The 20542-nt window shown below is 38.6% G+C and overlaps 1 protein-coding gene across 1 annotated transcript in view; it reads left to right on the plus strand.

Annotated features, from left to right (window-relative positions):
• adgra1b (adhesion G protein-coupled receptor A1b) overlaps window positions 1-20542 on the plus strand; it is a 173380-nt gene that overhangs the window by 40580 nt on the left and 112258 nt on the right. Inside the window, exon 7 of the mRNA XM_084948189.1 lies at window positions 7276-7489. Coding sequence (XP_084804315.1) covers window positions 7276-7489 — 214 coding nt within the window. The remainder of the gene's footprint in view (window positions 1-7275; window positions 7490-20542) is intronic.

The following is a 20542-nucleotide window of genomic DNA, read 5'->3' on the forward strand; positions in this document are numbered from 1 at the left end:
ACGTAAATAAAACTGTGAGTCAGCAGTTTCCCACATTAGTTGTAGCACTGAATTTGTCCCCGCAAAATGATATCCAACAGTCCCCAAATAATGCTCAATTTAATTAGCACTTTTGTTAATTTCTTAATTAATTGAGTCCACCTGTCATCCCAGGCGTAAATGAGTTTTTCAGTCTCAGGCCAGAATGAAAGCCAGCAGGTCTCTGAGTTTTGTAATTGACTGTCTGACAGATGTTTACAGGGAGAAAATGTGTGAAACGTATTATTTTTGTCAGCGGGACACAATTTCATTGTTGATAATTATAAAGACAAAGCAGTGACAGCATATAGCTTAGTTTTTTATGGACGAGAGTTATCATATCTTTTTAGTACTTGCAAATTAACAAAAGTGAATTGAACCACATAACAAAGGGCACTTGGATGTGGCGCTGGAGCACCAAAGAAACCTCCTCCTATCTTCAAATCTACAACCAGAAATGTTCTGTACACCACAATCAAAGCGGTTACAAATGTTCACTCAAGCATTGTAAATACTCTGAGTGGCCATGCTATGCTGTGAGCTACCTGTTGAGCCCATCGCCATGATGACAGACAACTGCTGTGTTGCTGGTCTCCCCTGCCCGCTCCTTTCCACGTCTGCCTGCACACACTGTGAAACAAAGACCAGAAAGGGCAACAAAACAGATGTGGAGACACTGAAGTGAAACAAGTTTGCTTAAATAATGCTACACAAATAAAGGTAACGTTTTCTTTACTCTCTACAATCCAGATTGCACTCTGCTATTCTGATTTGAGGTCCACTTTTAGTCTCATTGGGTCATCATAAACGATGCATGATATGTTACATTATGAAATGTAATAATTTGGTTTACTTTAAACGATGTTTAAAGCAAAATCTAAAGAAAAAAGTTAATCTCAAACTTTGTATAAAGTTTCTTTTCACTACAGGAGAGTAAATACGATTTGAGGGAAAAAAGCAAAGTGAAAGACTAAACAAAGACATATTTCAGTTGTTGGGGTTAAACTGTGGAATGATGTTGACATCAATATAAAAATGGTTTTGGTCTTTAAAAGAATGCTAAAATATATTTTGGTGGGTTCCTTGTGATAATATTGTTGCTGCTGTCTGTTTCTTGTTGCTGTTATTTCATTTTCTACTTGGAAAGTAGGGTAGCTTTAATGATAAGAACATAGGCCAGGCATCTATACACATGTTCAGTGGTTCCTATATTAATTGTTTTGCACATTCTGTGTAGTCTGTGATGACTGAATGAATAAATAAATATCAATATATAAGAATTAGTTGATTTTCAGGTAATAAGGGCCTTATAAGAATTTCAGCTTATTCTGATAATGAGAAAAAAACTAACATATTTTTTATTTGGCTGTCTGACAGCTTTACATTTTCAGGTTTGCTTTTGGTGACTTCTCATAACAAGAACCTCTAATGTCATGAAAGCTGCATTTTCAAGTGTTTTACCCATGAAAACATGATTAAGTAGAGCTATTTGGATGATAGGTTTCCCCCTCCGCTGTTATCTCTCCACCTACTGTGAACTGTTTGACAAGCTTAACACGAGCCAGTGATTTAGTGCAAATTTGCTCGACAGAAAATTGCAGGCAAAGATTGCCTCATAAAGGTGTTTTTGTGTGGTCTGTGGCCTGTTAGGCACCGCTCGTTCATCTGTAAATCCGGCGTCGGTATCCCTAAAAGGAGGAAGGAGCTCCAAGATTTGCTCGTTTCTCTTTTCCTCAAATAATAATAAATGCTCTATTGTTTTCCCTGACTCACACACTGATGCCAAAGGACCTTCAGAAAAACCTGCTATTCACTCTGTAGAAGCCAGTGGTTGAAGGCTATAGTGTAACTGGAGCTGCAAAGTGCAAAAATGTCTACACAGAGAAAACTGATTGCATTGCATGCTGTTGGAGATTTTGTCTGGGGAGCTTGCTAAATTTGTGGAAAAGTCATTTTGGCATGCACGTTGGACTTTTAAAGACCAAATATGAGTTTAAAGGCTAAAAGATTAGGACAGATATGTTGTCTATCAGCAGTGGGTGCATCAAAGTGAGTTCTTTAAGCAGATAAAAATGCTCTCTTTACTGACTGGAAGCTGTTAGCAACAGCGAAGAAAAATCCACGAGTCTTTTCTTTCTTTTTCTTTCCTGAAAGACTGGTTACAGACAGGCAACCTCCCCCTGCCTGCCTCTGTCTCCCCTCCGTTCCTCTATCTCCCTGCTCCGTGCTGCTGTCCACAGGGGAATTGTATCTCATATGTGATAGAATCATCCTCCTCTTCTCCTTACATCTGGCTCGCACAGGGGATATTGCACTGGAATGAGAAAAATCATTGTTTAGTGCTGGTGTATGTCTGTGTGTGTATGTGTATATATAATGCAAAGGGGCATTACATTGGGATGCACTGTATGCACGATGTCAAATAGTTTGCAGAAGGAAAAAAAAAAACTAATGTAGCCCATGTGCAGAATACATATCTCTACCCTACAGTTTGCATTTTTGCAGTTGCATCCAGACACTGCAATGCAGACATTCTGGAGAAATTCTATGTAATCCTAACTGTATGTGTTTTTCATTTACGTAGAACAAGCCAAACCAATTACAGAGTAATTCTGCATAGTCAGTGGACAAAGAGCCATGAGTGGAATCCAGTGGCAAGACAGGAGGCACTGCTTTTAGGCCCTAAAGCATCCATCATGGAATTACAATGATAAAGTCCTGCTCTCAGGCATGCTTGGCTTCATACACTTGTCCACAGTACAACTCTATCTTACAGTACCTTATCCATTAACTTGTGTAGTGCTCTGAGAGTCATATTTTAAATGTCATTTGATGATTGCTGTTTTCATATGGCAACAGTTTGTAAAGGAATGTTTTCCAGCAATGTACATCCAAGTACGTGACTATCTCTCAGCACCTGATACCACATTCTTGCTATCAAGAAAAATGATGACCTGGAATATAATAAAATTCAAACATGGAATCAAAAGTATGCTTAAAATGAGATTATCCCCTCATTGTTTTTATGAAAATTTGTCACTGAGGACAAATTTATTTCTCTCTCCAACGGCTCCTGCCTGATGGTTTGCAGATGTTTACACCATACATTCCAGCAACAAGCTCTCACCCCTCCAGTGATACAGGTCGGGTGCTGCCTGCAAATGAGGGGGAACGGAAGAGTGCACGCGGCTTCCTTAGGAGATCAGGTGCTTCCTGTGTTGGGGTCAGGGCTGTCTGTTTGATGGACTCCTGGTTCTTTAACCCTGGTAGGAGGAGCACAACAGCCCAGACATAAAGTGCAAAACTAACGCAGCATGTTATACACTGCCCAACAAGACGCTGCTTTCTTTAGCGGTTTTTATTGCATGATGACACAGTAGTGCAACTGCACGGGTATCATGTCATTAAACTGAGTTTCACGTGCAGCACTACGTCTCTTAGCCTGTGGTGCGACTCCAATAATTTAATGATGCAAAAATATCATGAAATATACCTCAAGATAGTCTGTCATACAAGTCTTTGAAGTTCAGTCATGCACCTCTTTTAAAACCAGTTGCTTTGAGAAAGGGATAATGAAGTGACTATACAAACAGACAGTACGTGTTTGAGAATATCTGCGTGTTTTATTTTGTTTTATTTTTAGTGTGGATTTGAATCCAATTCAGTTGTGCATGAATACAGTAAATGTAGCAATAAAGAAAATAAATCCTCTAGGGGGGCAATGATCCATAACAAATGGGGGATATGGAGGTTGGTCTATACTTTAAAAATTGCTAAATTAAAGCGATTGCTCAAATAGCCGTGTGATGGACTGGTGGCCTGTCCAGGGTGTACCGCTCCTCTTGTGGACTGACAGTTGAGATAAGCTCCAGGCCCCTCCGCAACCATGAATTGGATAAGCAGTTAAGAAAATGGATGGATGGATGATTTCTTAAATTGATGAATTGAATTTGCATTTGAATGATGCAGCAGCAAGAGCTCTGAATGACTTGAACCAGGACACAACTCCTACTGACACAAAACGGCTGAAGCTTCTGTTGTCTCGCTCACTCTCTTTGACTTGGACATTCACATTTTAAGTGACTTCTACATTAAAATCTAGGGTAAAATCCCACTACAGCATGTCAGTCGAGTTGAATTTGAGGTCTGGACCTTACCATTGCAAGACATTGACCCTTTTGTTTTTGAGCCATTCTGTTGTAGACCTACTGCCGTGCTCAGGATCTTTGTCCTGTTGAGTGAGCCAGCTTCAGTTAAGCTTTAGCTGTCAGACGTATGGAAAAGAAATAGTAAAAACATAAAAGACTTGCATAAGATGTAGCCTACTTCATATAGTGAATCATATAAGGCTTATATGATTTACTCATGAAAGTGGCCACTTTCTCATTATTTTCATATATTGTTTTAGTAAGTATCCAAAACATACAAGTTTCATTTATATCATTTTTCAAGGGATCTTATATCTGTTTTCACTCTTGTATGCTTTTCATACAAGTTTCACATAAGACAGATACAAACTTTATAAAATGTATATATATCTTTTCCATATGGGACAGATGGCATCACATTTGACTCTAGAATACTTTGGTACACAGAGGAGTTCATGATTGGCTCAATGACTTGGTTTTTACCAAAAGTGGAGCTGTGCAGTATGTCCACAGATTTCCATCTTGGTGTCACTGCACCAAAGAACATTGTTCCAGAATTCTTGTGTATTGTTTAGATGCAACTTTGCCATACTAAGCTGCGCCATGATCTTTTTTAGAGAGGAGGTCAAGAAGAGCGGTCCAATAGTGAGTGTCTACAGCAATCTGTAAAACATGGTGGAAGCTGGGTGACGGCTGCATTTTAGCCAGTTGATGTTGTCTAAACCGATGGAGTTATGAACGCTGAAAAGTCCCATCAGATTTTGGTGCACCATGCAGTATAGTCTGAAAATTGTCTAATTGGCAATGGCTTCATTATATAGCATGAAAATGATCCCAATAAAGTGCCAGTGCAGTGAAAATACACCTGAACAGAAAACACATAATGAAACACTATCAGCACTACAGATTGGCCTGGGTTGAAGATCAAATTTAAACTTTCAAGATGATTAGAATCATACTAACTCGATTTTTACCTTTGGCTCTTCAGTTAGAGTCATCTTCCAGATCTTGGCATATCTGAATAACTTGTACTTACCTGCAATTGACAATCTGCAGTTTTTTAGAAATGGCTCCAACAGACCTTGTGTAAATCTACAATTTTCCTTCACTAAGGTTCTTGGACTTTCCCATTTTTCCGACCATTGGTGAATCCAATGAGTCCTGTCAAACAAGTAAATTTCGTGCTAGCAAAGAGAATCTTCCAGGTGTAGTCTTGAATGAAAAGTTAATTGACACTTTAGCACCTTCATCACCACTTATTAAAAGATTAAGATGACTGTCTGTATATATTTCAGTCTCTATGTATAGTTGTGTCCCTGTGTAAGTTAGAGAAATTCCAAAATAAAATCAAACATGAGCACCCAATTCTTATTTTTTAATCATTAAAGATGATGATTGCTGGAAAAATACCAGTTAAAGGAAATTGTTAGAACCTCCAAATTACCATTACATTCATGCACATGATGAGTGTATGGAAACTTTTGGCCACAACTGTATATTTCACATAGGATTTAAAAGAAGATGCATACATATAATCTGGTGCTAAGGCACTGCTAATTCAAAAGCATTGCACTGTTTTTTTTTTTCACAGACTCGGCTCCAGTGCACATGCCCCTAGTTCTTGCACATATAATTATGTCTCTGTCCCTGTCCCTGACTTCCTTTGGTTGTCCTACACACACTCCCAAACCCACAGCCAACAATTACATTTTGCTCTGACAGTGTCCAGTGGCCAAAGGCAAGCAGCCACACTCTGATCCTTGCCTCAAAGTGTTGTTTCAACAGTGTTAGCACCAGACTAGTCAACAGTCAATGGCCCCCATGCTGTTTCTGTTGTGTTTCATGCAGAGGAGATAGCAAAGCTTCATCTGCCACTACTGTCACAGAGTCTCGACAATCTAACAGGGTCATCAAGCAATTACACTGAGATATTGCCGTGGAGGAGGCAATATTAGTGACCAGTTTTTAAAGTCACTCTCAAAAGCATGTCACTTTTAATTATACACCTATGATTATAAACTACTTATGTAGAAAGCTGAGGTCAAGGCTCTGCTTGTGTTAATAGCTGTGATTGCCCTGTGGGTTCTATGTTACAATAAGTAATATTGCTAGCTACTCAAGGCTACTCAAGGGAAATGTCAACTTGTGAACTTAGACCTTTTGCTACCACCCAACATGGATCTTTCACTGTTTTCCTCTTTCAAACCAATTCATCGAGCAATAAAAAGGGTTTATGAGCCACAAATTGAATTGTGTGTCTGGTGCTTTCAGCATATATAACTTATTACAAAAGACACAATGCAGGCAAATTGCCTGCTTATGTTGCTCTTTGGAGCATGTGCAAGGAACGTGAATAAAAATAAAATACCTTGATTTTCTAATTATTACATTATGTTTATATTTACATGATTTTTTTAACTGGATTTTTTTTTATTCACAGATATTTTTTTATTGTTTCAAGCTCTGAGAGAGTTCCCAGTGTAGTGCACTGAGCTGTCAAGGCACCAATCCATGCCCTGCAAAATAGACAGCACTGATCTCCAAGGGTTCAGTATGATTAGAGACATTACACTGTGTTGTATATCATATTTCAACAGTATGCTTAGATCAATCATTTTTCCAAAATCAGGTCCATTTTCTGGCACTAGACTAAACACTCCTATGGCTTCTAATCTCTTCCCAGTTGTAGCCTTTTATCTTTGGCAAAAAAGCCTGTTGACCTGGCCAGCTGCTGGCACTATTGTCAGCTTCCTATGTGAAAATTTTAGGTGTCAAGGAGAGTCCAGGGGAGCACTCTAGGCTGTCACTTTATCAGCTCCTGTTGGTTTTGCTGAGCAACAGCAACAGTGTGTGAAGGATGGGGGAGGGGTGTGACCTTGACAAAAGGTTTCTGTGTGTTTATAATATTTTAAGGAGCATGCGTGTTTGGTTTTCCCGAGAAGAATGCTTGTGCTTGTGGTGGAATATGTGCAAAGACCTGATGCCTGATTTGAATCCATATGTGATGCGGAGTCTGAAAATCTCCATTCTGGCTTTTTTCCTGTCTCAAAGAAGCAAAAGGAAGCTTTACAAGATAACCATTCTGCTTTAAATCTTCTTCGTGTTCCAGATGGACCTTTGGAGATGCCCCTGTTTCAGCTTATCCCCTCCCGAAGGCAGCTTGTTTTCCATGGTGACCGCCTCCCCCTGCAGTGCACCGCTTCCTACTTGGACCCATCAGTGGAGCTGCTGTGGCGTCATAACGGGCACATTGTGACCACGCAGGAAGACCGAGGCATCTACGTGGAAGAAACCCTTATTCACGACTGCTGCCTGCTCACAAGGTGTGCACAGAGGATAGGGGAGTGCATCTAATGTCTGATTAGCTGTTGACTGCCCTGTTGCAATGACCCACATGCACACAGTCAGAGCCCAACTAAGCCCACGCAGTCAAAATCCACATACAAATATGCTGATGCATGAAGAGTTTCGTCAGAATATGCATGCGTTTACTCATGCAGCACAGCCACTTCCACGGGAACAGATGTAAAATATGCGTGCGGAAACACACACGTGCTCTCTCACTCACTCATAGAGGCTGTGATTTACCTTTTGTTATTACCGCCCTTGATAAGGATCTGAAAGGACAGGGCAAAATTGGCTTGGCACGGTGCCAACACCTCAGAGCAATCCGCGGCCCGTCTCTAGAGGTTGGCCGTCCAGCCGCTCCCCGAGCACTAGCTGTTTACACGCTAAGAGGAACAGATGCTGAATCATAATTGCAGTGATAAATTAAAGCAGCAACACTGGCTTTTGTGCATTTTTTAAAATGTTTATTTTTTGATATAAGACGTTGCCTCAAACCTCTGTCTTCTTCCCATCTTTGCTGCCTTAGCGTTGGCCTGCTTTGTGTCATGGGCGTGCTCATGCACTCCTCTGTTTGTGTGTTACAGTTAATGTTTTTGACATAATGCCGTGGCAACAGGGCTCAGACACAAGAACACATTGCTGCTGATTGCTTTAACTGTTGCCTTTTTCTTACTTGGCCTCTCTAACATAAATATTGATGGAGTGCTGACAGAAATATGTTTCCCTGTGTTAACGGGGCCAGAACGCCTCTTGTTGTGTGGTGTGTTTGGCAGCAGCAGCACCAGCTACTTTTCCGCTCCATTAGTGGAAAGGTATACCGTTTCCCCTGCTGCAAATACCACTGATAGTCAGTGGGGTTTATTTGCTTTTATTATGTAAAATTAACTCAGTGGTGAATAATCGTTCTCGGTGATCCCTGTGGTGGCATAATTAGATTAAAGGTAGTGTGGGTGCTTTTAGTGATGTATTGGTGTCTTTGTGTCTCAGTGGTGATGAATGTTTTAGGTTCATTTCAATCAAGGTGTTCACCGTTAGGGATCAATACAATACTTTGTCACTCTCTTCTCAGTGCTTACAGTCGTAACAGGGAAGTGCTACCAAATACTGGCACATTTCCAAGGTCCTTGAGCCTGAATAGTTTGACATCATCCTGCTTTATATGTTCTTAATTACAATTTAACAAGAAATATTGTACTTTTTTTTATCCGCTAAACACTATTTGGCGGCTCGTGCAGCTTGTATTGCAGATTAAGATTTTACATGCCAAATACTGTATAATCAGCTTAAAATTGTAATGCATTATGGATTTAACTACCTACTAGCATATTAACTAGTAAAATTAATCACCAGTCTTAAATGTTCCTTAAGCCTCATTTGTGGTCACCGCAACGGTTGACACTTGTGCCAATTGTGACATCATCACAGCCCTTTATTCATTTACACTGATGCTGGAGGCATACTGGACTTGGTGGGCTTCTAAATGATAGCTATAACAGCTCAGAATAAACCTCAGCATCAGCATCACTTTTCTTTTTTTAGAGTTTTCTCCAGAATGTCTCCTCTTTTTCAAGTTGTCCCTATGCCTCTGCATTGCTACAACACTGAAAACTGCAATAAAGATCGACCCTCAGACACTTGTTACCAACTGAACTGCATGTACATACACATAATCTAATATGCAGTAACTTTTTCTAATAGTGTAACAAAGGGGACAGTGGAAGTACTGCAATACTAAATTGTGTAGGTAGTGTAGGTTGTAATTCTTCAAGAAGTGAAGGGTGAGGGATACACTTAAAAGAAGAAGGATGCCCACATGCATTACACATGCAAGACATGACGCGGCGCAGCAAAAACTACATGTTGAGTATGGTGACTAGTGCAGCTGCTGCGATAGCTCAGTCCTGTCTTGTTGATAAAGATGGGAGCATCAGTTGGGTATTAAGTACAAACCCAATTGCGACAGGCTGGAAAAGTAAATGGCACTAAACAGTAACAGCTGGAGGAACATTTTGAAACTCATCAGCAATACTTTGGGGTATAAAAAGGGGGTCTTAGAGAGGCAGACATTCTTAGAATTAAAGATGGGCAGAGGTTCACCAGTCTGCAAAAAAACTACATCACAAAAGTGTGGCGCAATGGCATTAATTCAATTTAAGGCAGCACAGCATTAAAAAGTGGCATTATTCTATTATGGAAATCACAGCATGGGTTCATAAACTGTTACAGAAATCACAGTTTGTGTGCCATCCACAAATACAGGTTAAAGCTCTGTGATGCAAAGAAAAAGCCATATGGGAACATGATCCAGAAACACTACCGTGTTCTATGGGCTAAAGTTTGTTTAAATTGGACTTAGACAAAGTAGAAAACTGTTCTGTGGTCAGAAATCGGAATTTTGAAATTGTTTTTGAAGAGCCTGGAGAAGGAGCACCCCTATACCATTCTCTGATGGTATAGGGGTGAATTAGCAGCTATGAAATTGTCAGCTTGCACATCTGGAAAGGCACCATCAATGCTGAGCAGTTCTACAGGTTTAGAGCAGCACATGCGTCCATCCAGATGAGGTTTTTTTTTATAAGGGATGCCTTGCATATTTTAGCAAGACCATGCTAAACCTCATACTGAATCTATTAACTCAGAATGGCTTCATAGTAGAAGAGTCCAAATGCTGAACGGGCCTTTCTGCAGTTTTCACCAGCTGAAAACATTTGGCGCGTTATGACATGAAAAATATGATGAAGAAGATCCGGGACTGTTGAGCATATAGAAGTCCAGCTGCTGCTCTCCTCACATCCCAGACATTTATATACTGTTGTTAAAGAAAGAGGGAGTGCTATACACAGTGGTACACATGGCACATGACACAATCTAAATCACTGTTTCTTATATATGTGTAAACAAGCCAGGTGAGTAATGATATTGCAATATTTTTTCAAGCTAAAAATATGTGAATGATTTCTTTACAGCTGATGAATCTGCAGTTAAGTCCAGAAAGAATAATAATGTATAATCATTATTTTTTTTTTATAATAGTGAAGAGCATGTACTGATTTTTTTACAGATTTATCATATTTCAATATCTTATTTTCCACGTCCCCGATATTTTCGTTTTATTTTCAGTTTGATTGAATTGAATCTACAGTTTTGATCTCCAACTTTTGATTTGTGAGCTCAGATTAAGATCAGATTGACTATGGTTATTAAACATAATAACTATTAAACATAATAACTACACATTATTTGTATTCCCTATTCTTTGCAAACAGTAGCTTAAAGTAAAGAGTCTGAGTACAACTTTCACCATTTGATGTCATGAGAAAGAAAACTCACTGGAGACAGTGAGATTTAGGCTTGAAGTCACTCAGCCCTCATTATGCATATTCGGGGGTCCAAACACCTTATGTAACAAACCCTCTATTATGGTTGTGTACAGACTGGTGACGTCTGTCAGTGTCTCTTCCAGCCTTAGACTACATGAACCCATCTCCCTCTCCTCAAAACTTTGTCTTTCTTTTCCAGCACAGTATCCCGATGAATTTCCCAACACTCCCATTCTGATTAGGGCCCCATTTGCAATTACGCACCACTCTTATCCCAGTATACACAAATAATGTAATTTTCTACTCCAAGTGGAACCTATTTAGGTCATGTTTCTCTTGGCACCTGAGAGTGTCTCCCTCATGTAGAAAACCTACAAAAAGCAGACATTAGTTCCATAGCTGATGAGTGAATAACAGAGCTTGGGCCAACAAAAACAATCTGCTGTGCATGGGCTGAACTTCACCCTTCACCCTTTGCTGTATCTTAAAGTGGAGTGCTGAGAGAACAATGTGTGTGTGTGTGTGTGTGTGTGTGTGTGTGTGGGAGGGAGAGAGGGAGGGGGGGAAAATTAGTGCTTTGACTTCATCAGCCCTGCAAAAATTTTGTTAAAAAAAAGAAAAAGAAAAAACTTAACTGATGTTTTGACCTTTGACATGCCAGATGCAGTCGATGCTTATTTAAGCACAGTGGACAAGATATTAGTCATCGCAGGCCGTGTTGGTGTCGTTCACCTTGGATAAATGTCTTCTGAGTCAGTGAGCTTCGCCCTGCATGCCCCATCAGAGGGGAAAGACTGAATACACAGGATTTAGCGCGTAGCTTAAAGCCCTCATCTGGATTTGTTGCACAGCGTTGCAGCAGTGTGAGCAGAGATGCCAAAGCCTCAGTGAAGTGACCTCTTTGAAGGTGAACCCAAAATGTTTTGCAGCTATTTTCTCATCTAAATTCTGCTTTATCCTGCTTTAGGCAGTATCAGGCAGGCAGCCAGTGTAGACATTCAAAGCCTGACAGGGTGTTTTGCTTATTGAAACGGGCATAACATTATGAAAAGTGTTTGGTGTTTTTGTTTTCTGTTTTTTCTTTTTTGTATCTATCAGCTCCCTCTCATTTCATGCTGTGCCATGTCATCATGGCCTCTCATTTGCTAGAGCAGGTGGGCCGATAAGTGAAGCCATTTACATTGCTCACAGTGAATAGCAGCAAAGAAACGGGCCCCATGAGGCCTGGTGGTTCTGCGACGCGGGTCAAACTCCTGCTGAGTAATGGTGTCAGGCCAAACTCCCAGTGTTAGCTATGCTAGCAGCAGCAGTGGGATCAGCCTGTGATTCATGTTTCATTAATCAAACATTTCAGAGCCCTGTAGCTAGCAACAGCAGACACTTTGGATGTATCTTCCTTAATCCTCTCCATTTTTAATCAGGCTAATCTTACACAAAACCTGATGTGAAGGCAAAGAAGGCAAAGTGTTTGTAATGGTGATCTCTCTGAAAGCTCTTTTTCCATTTTGTTGCGCATAAACTTTAATTTCTTTCTGCTTTTACCAGCATCTCTTTCCTCTCTTATTGCATTCTGCAGTATTTTCCTTAAATTTCTGTCTCTGTTTCTTTTTTGGTAGCTTTTTTTTTCCTCCTTTGTTTTCCGCGCTGGATTTCGCCATTTGTTTACGAGCTTTTGTGCAGCGTCAGTTGATAAGGAGACCAAATGTGATTATGTCCACACATACTGTAGGGTTTTACCTCTGGGTTCATCACTTTACTGCTTGCCAGTTTCACTCAATAAAGAAAAAGAAAAGCTCTTAGTTACATTGGATGAAGTCAAACAACGATAACAGGAGGTGTAAATTATTTATAGTCCACATTATATAGTGTAGCGCATCGAGTGGTTTAAGACATGGAGCTAATTTCATGGAAGCTGCTACAGTGGGAGTAGTGAATCTGTGAATTATGCCACTGTGTGTGTGTGTGTGCATACCATGATTGCACACATATACTCGTTTAGGCATTTAAAAATTGACAAAATCAGTTGACGCAAATTCACAAACAATGCTGTTTTGGAACATTTCCTACATAGCTGAGTTGAGGTGGGACAGATTGAAACTTTACAGTCTCATAAGCAACATTGTGTAAACAAAGTGTTAAATATCAATGCACAAGCATAAATGTTCTTAATGAGTCCTTTGGGAGCTGCTCTACAATAGTGCAGTATTACTGAGGATGTAGGTCAGTGCTTTCTGCGGCTTGTGTGTGCCTCTGCCCTATTGATTTTCACTAAGTGGTGTGATTTCTTCATATGTTCATTATGTGAAAATGACCTTTTTTCCCCTCCCTGAAAACTAAACAGGCTGCTCCATGGTTTCCCTGCTCTTCTTTCTCTCTGTTTTTTTTTTTTTTTTTTTCTGGGTGCAGCAGCTCACCAGGGATGTTAGTGATCATCCCTCAGCAGAATATTTAGCAGCGAAGTTGTCGGGGGGAGGAGGAGGCGGAGGGAGGGAGGGAGAAGGAGAGGAAAAGGAGAGGTGAGGGTGGGAGGTTTTGTGTATGGGGGTGGGGGTATTTCCCTCTGTATTTCCCAGCATTCAGAGATTTGGCATTTGTTCAACAGTGATGTAACTGTCCCCTCTGCGCACTATTCATGTCTAGAGATAGAGAGAGAGAGAGACGCTCTAATTTAGAGGAACTGCTATCACACTGATCTGTTTTGGTTTGTGTGCTGCAGTGACACCTATTGTGTAAACATTCCTGATAGGGTTATTATTGACACCACACCAGCAGGGTTTTTTTTTACTTTTTTTTTTTTGTCTGTAAACACAATAGCTTGATTCTGATAAAACTTTATAGGGGTTTAGAGCAAGGTCATGTTAACAATCTGGTGAAATCTGGGTTATAGAGAACACACTAATAATGTGTTTATAAAATCGAAATTGTTAAAACTAGAAGACATAGTGAAATTACAGACTTTAACTATTATGTTTAGGGCGAAAAATAAAACACTACCTCTTAAGTTACAAAGTTTATTTGTATTGTGTTCAGAAAATGGGGACGGCAGAAAGAAGTTTTATTTTAAGCACCGGTTTGCTCGAACCACACAAAGGCAAATGTGTCCAACAGTCATAGGCATAAGAAACTGGAATTCTCTCAGTGATCATCTTAAGTGTTGTATAAATGTTTCTCAATTTAAAATCTGCTATAAGAATAAAATGATAAACCAATATGAAGAAGTTGAAAAGAATAGAATTTAATTGTAGAAAAATGATCCTTTTAGTTTGATATTTAGTGGTTTTGCTCATTGTTGAGTATATTGTTCTGTTTGCTTTGTTTTGTTTTGTTATGTGCAGAAAATTGTCATAGTGTAATTTTGGTTGCCTACTTGTATTATCACAGATAGGGGGCGGGTATCAATAAGAATTTATTCTTCTTCCTGCTCCTTTTCATGCATGGAAACAGTGTTACTTTAATTGAAAGGAAGGTTGTGTATGGGAATGCATTACTGCTGTACCATGTGTGAAACAAAAAAAAATAAAAATAAAAATAAAAATAAAATAAAATATCCACCAAGGCTCACCTGAGCAATTTAAGGATTTATTTGGCAAATTTTAAAAATAAGCCTTATAACTTGCTAACACATGAAAAGTACTGGAAAAAGATTCAAAATATCATGTCACATTTGACCTCTGACCTCTCCTTCAAGGTAAATAGATTGATCTGAATGTCAAAATGACATTAATACTATTAGAACTTTGTTTTATTGTCTATGTTGACATAATATGGGTATATAGGGAATGATATATTTACATTCTAAATATAATGTTTCATTACAACCTTGTTATGTTCGGCACATTAACAGGTTACAACCATTACAGTACATGTGCAATGTTCCTGAATAAGTGTTATTGTCTATTGGAAAACAAAATTTTCACATGTGTTTATTAGTAAACATGTAAATACATTTTTTTTAAAACAATTAAAGTGATGACATAAATAATTTGAAAAAACTAATGGTGGTTAGGACTGTTGTCTCACAGCAAGAAGGTCCTGAGTTCAATTCCGCCATCAGGCTGGGGTCTTTCTGTGTGGAGTTTGCATGTTCTCCCCATGTTTGTGTGGGTTCTCTGTGGGTACTCTGACTTCCTCCTACAGTCCAAAGACATGCAGTTTGTGGAAATAGGTTAATTGGAAACTCTAAATTGCCCATAGGTGTGAATGTAAGTGCGAATGGTTGTCTGTGTCTACGTGTTAGCCCTGCGACAGACTGGCGACCTGTCCAGGGTGCACCCTGACAAGGATAAGCGGAAGAGAAAGGATGGATGGATGGACTTGGTCCATTTTCTCAGAAATGTAACTACGTTTCAACTACTGCCACTGTGTGTTTCACTGTGCTCATTGTATTTAAATATATGTATCATTAAGGGGCCATGTCAACGATCGATAAATGTTCCACTAAAATCATCAGCCAGTTCGTCACCATTAAGTGTATAATGTATATTATAGTGCTTGTTCAAATATACATCCATTAAGCAAAAGAGAATTTCATTGCTTAACTTTTTTCACTGTATGTTTGTATGCCACACAGTGTTGGGTAAGTTACTTTAAAAAAGTAATTAATTACTAATTACTAATTACTTAGTCAATATTGTTTTTAAAATACTTATCTAATTACTGTGTCAGAAAAGTAACTTAATTACTCAATAAGTAATTTAACTAAATACTTTTTAAAATCCCTATAAACCTTGAGTGGACAAACAATAGAAATTAAACTCTTTAAATAATAAATACATTTTTTTAAAGACGGAGACTCTACAGTACGCAGCGGTAGCATCTCTTCCACAATATAGGCTGCAATCATTTTTTAAGCTCACCTTCAGACGCTTTCTGTGCTGCTGAAGTAAAATCACGTTTTGCCTGCTTAGCAGGAGTTGCCGTGGTTTTATCCATGGATGATGAACAAGGATCACTCAGAAGTGTTCGTCTATACTCTCGTGTCAGGCGCTTCAGTAGATTACTCGTGCTATTAACAGCGGCCGATAGTTTTTTCTCCCCAGGACATATTACTGTAATGTTCTTCTCTGCTTGTTTCAGAAAAGTGAAGAGACGGGAATATGTCCATTTCAAAAAACAGCCACTCGCTTCAACCGAGTCCAACATCTTCCGCTTTAGAATACGACTATGCAGCAAACTGGCGCGAAATGACGTGCAGCTGCACTACAGCGATGTTAAAGCGGCAGAGTTTACTTCTACGTTTAGAAGATAAATTATTGACATTAAATAATGATATTCAGCGAGTTTAATTATTTTACAATGTAACGCAAGTACATTGTAAGTAACTGTAATTAAAATACCTAAAAATGAACAATATTTAGTTACTCTACTTTTTCAGTGGAAAAGTAATTTAATTACAGTAACGCGTTACTTAGTAACGCATTACACCCAACACTGATGCCACATGCTTTATGGTTCATCTATACAAGTCAAAAATATTCACCTAACAAAATGCATGAAATTATGTGCTGGAAAATGTTGCAGGGTTTGAAATCTCTTTGTCTTAAGTACATTTATACAGTTATTTATCTGACATTAAATTTTTGATATATCCTAAATACAGTAAACTTGATTTCATGAGTTAATATATAAAATGATGTAAAACAATGTTGATATTGTATTAAACATCACAATTTGGAAATATCCAAAAATACTATATTTCATTAAAAGTAAAAAAAAAAAGTCAAAGTATAAATGCAAAGAATGACACCATTTACCAGGGCAGGGATTCTACTCACTACCATAGATTATACATTTGATACACTGTACATTAAATTAAACATTATAAAATTATTATTAATTTGTAATTCACTAATTACTTAATTCATTATAGATCACACTAGCGCTGCCTGGTTCGACTAATTTTTAGACACTATTGACAAAATTGTTTGATGATGAAAGACAGAAAAAAACTGGTATTTGGTCTCGAGCACAGCAGCTCCGCCTATTCAGCCCTTCTGCTTAGGATGGGTAGCCAATCAGAGGAAGGTAAACATAAAGGGAGGACAAGACAACGCCCTTCATATAGTGGATGATGATAGAGCTGCACAGAGGGTCTAAGATAAATAGAAATTAGGTTGAATTGTAAATCAAACAAAGCTACTCCCTTAAAACCAAAAAATGAAAGTGAAGCGTGAAATGAGTACAAAACGTCCTCTTTAAGTAAATACAACGGCATGAGCAACAGGAGCAGGTGATCCCAGTCATTAAAAGGTTCCTATGGAAACTGGAGGAGGTATTGGACAAGATGAAGTGCAGGATGGGAGAAGAGAGTTTTGGGTGAAATGAGGACGCTATCCTGTGCAAATTGTATATTACTTTTTTCACTCTAATACGCCACAGAAGAAGGTCTGGAATACTCGGGTCTCTTCGCATCTCCGTTGCTAAATCGATAAACAATTTACTAAACTTTGGGTTTACAGACAGCAAGAGTTTCCCGTTTCATTATCCTGGGTAAAAACAAAATGTAACCACCACAGAGTTTGATGAGTAATCTATGAATTACTGCAGCCTCCGTTTAATACAGGTCCTGTGCAAGTAGCCTGAGAAGCTTGACTTGATCTATGGATTTAGTCTTTCAAAATACCTCTTAATATTTTATCTATATTATCTGTTTATATTGGGTTTCCAGACACCATGTCCTCATTGTTGTATGCTGTGTAACTGTTGTACTGTGAAGACAGGCTTGACTGTGCCAAGAAGGTTTTAATGGAGAGCCCATCCAAAGTTTAACACAGCATCCTTTCTGTTCCACAGGGCTTCATTTCAGTTTAAGTGGGGCTGGAGAAGAGACATGGGGAGAGAGAGGGGGATTGAAAATGTGAGGTTTTTGTACTGTGTCAGACAGAATAAGCATGTAAAATCATCACAGTCATGTTGGGGAGTATGTTATTCCTGGAGTAAGGTTCAGTAAGGCATGCAAACATTCTTACTGTATATGTAAGAAGATCTGTCATAATGACAGTACAAGGCAAAAAATAGGTCCTTTTCAGACAACTGAAAATGTACTTTTGCTCACAAAATGCCACCACACATATTTACACTTGCACAAAAACAAAGAGCCAGGCACAGGCCTACACATTTGTTTTGTAGCCCAGAATGTCATCATCTCAGTCAAGCGTTCAAATCTGATTTAGGGTGTCTTAGAAAAGCAATCAGAAAGGAGAGCTTCAGTGGAACACAGAAGATGAAATCAGGACTCATTTTATTCATTTCCATATCTTGCTCACAGAAAGCCATTGGAGCAAAGTCATATGTTGGAAATGTTAACAGCATTCACTGAACTTCCTCCTCTTTCTAAACAAGTAGCAGTGGAGATGAGTTCACATGAAAGCACAACGTGTTTTCATTTGGAAACGTTACTGTATGATCGCATCACCTCTGTAGTAGATTCAGATCACAAAGTAGAAAGATTTCATTTCAGTAATAGCTCATTTAACTGATGAACTGATTTTGCATTTTAATGCATGTTCTCCTCATTTCAATTTATTTGCATTAGCAGTTCATATGTTAAACACAAGTCGGACTCTTGCTAGTTTACTATTATTTAAATATGTTTTGTGGTTCATTCACACCTATTTGTTTTTTGTTTCAAACAAAATTCACAGCTCTATGCAAATGTTTGCTTTTAGTGTGAAAATGAAACCCAGTGACAGCTTGTCAGCTGTCAAGTAACCAGTCTAATAAAGGATATGTTCAAGCAGCATGTGCCATATGTTTTTGTAAGATTTTTTGAAAACCACGCCAAATGGTACTGTATGTGCACAACTGTGGATTTGTCACTAATCAGGTAAAGTTAAATAAAATGTTAAGTATTCACTTGGCTAAGCTAACTGGAAAAAGAGAGAAATTACTGTACCTGCACTTCTTAAGCTTACTGACTACTTAATAAGCTAATTGCTTAATTTATACTTTTGCATTAGTCTATGCAGAGCCGATGACTGTAGCCTACACAAGAGGCAGACTATTGCCAGTGTTTATAATCTGTGTGGGCTGCATCAGTGGTGATGTGTAGTTATATTTCTAGGAAGGTACACCTCAGGTTATGGCACAGGGTTTCCAAAGGGTTTATGACACGGGGCCTTCATACCTGTGGTACAGATTTAACACAGAAGGATACGTACACATGCTTTAAGTTGTGGGATTTTATCGATGTGGACAGTAACTTCTTAAACTTTTTACTGCTTACTTTTCCAGCACATTTTTGGTCTTAGCTAATCTAAAATATAAGATGGCTTGTTTTTCAACCTTAAGTTTACTCTAAAAGCATGTGGGTTGTGTAAAACCCTCCATCACAAAGCTGCTAAGAACATTTTCAAAGTTTCTTCAATGCCTTAACAATTTGTGATAATCCTTTTATCGGATAGTCAAGCTATCTTTTATTTAGCTTAGCTTAGCACAAATACTAAAAGCTAGTATGCATTGATTCCTAGTTATTTCTGTAGATAACTAATTAAAATGGTACCTCTTTTATTTCATGTGTGGGAAATTTCAAAACTAATTCTACAGTTTGATGTGGTAATGAGTGGGCTTCTGAAGTGTAAAACTAACTTTATGAGCTATTCTGAGCTTTACTTATATGTCCACATCAATGCCAGTCTTTCTATTTGTTCTAGTAAACTGAAGAAAAAAAACTAACCAGGATTATATACATAAACTATATTGGTATTTTAACTAGTTATTTCACTTACATACTGTACTACGAATATCTGGTACTAAGATAATATTTCTTTCTTTTTGGTTGGTTGGGAAAGCAGAGAAGTTGTAGGTTTTTCATACTGTGTAGAAGATATTGTCCTGTTTTTGTTTTGCAGTATTAGGCTGGGATGTGTGAATATGTTTACATGTGTTGGTTGTTGGGATGGTTGTTTTGACTTTCTTGAAGTACATGCATGGAAGCCGGAAATGATTTTGCTAATAAGCATATTGAGACAAAAAGGATGACAGGGAGAAGGAGTGAGAGAAGCAGAAAAAAACGAAGGCATTTCATTTTTCGAAATAAATGCCTTCCTCACACCGTCTGATAAATGTTTTCTGGGATTACAGCTTTCGCACATCAGAGCCACTCAGCCACTAATCATCTTTACTCTGAAAGATTTTCGTTTCTTGTCCAGTCTGTCACTTCAGATTTTCCATGTCAGCTGTAATACTTTCCCATTTGTGCAGCATTGTTCCTTAAGTCGCATTTAAAAACTTTATGCAGCCGAGTGGGGGTATACAGTGGCATACTGTGTATTACGAACACATGCAGCTTAATTAACACACAAAAAAGGCATTAGGTTTTTACACAGACACAAAGCAAAGTGTATATTTGACTACAACTGGATTGTATTTGAAAATAAAACAGTTGGCATTTCTTAAGGAGGTAGAATTTCCATGGTGATTATTCCCGTTGCTTAGCCATCTCCAGCGGCTTTTCTGTTTTTTTATAACGAGTAAAATCCTCAAGATTAGTCGCGTTGGCAAATGGCCCTGCATTGGCTCTTTGTCACCGTTTCACCATTCTTTGTTTAATCAGGCATTTTCCATTGAGATAGGAATCGCTGTGACAAAGTAGGAAAGATAAGCATGAGTAATGATCATCTTAAGTCACAGCCAACGTTTTAAGCTACCACATACTTGTATATGGACAAAGGTCCCTTGAATGAATTAGATCGGGTGAACCACGCAAGC

The sequence above is a fragment of the Perissodus microlepis genome, chromosome 13 (assembly GCF_051167445.1).
Source record: "Perissodus microlepis isolate ML-2025 ecotype Zambia chromosome 13, ASM5116744v1, whole genome shotgun sequence".
In the NCBI taxonomy this organism is placed as follows: domain Eukaryota; kingdom Metazoa; phylum Chordata; class Actinopteri; order Cichliformes; family Cichlidae; genus Perissodus; species Perissodus microlepis.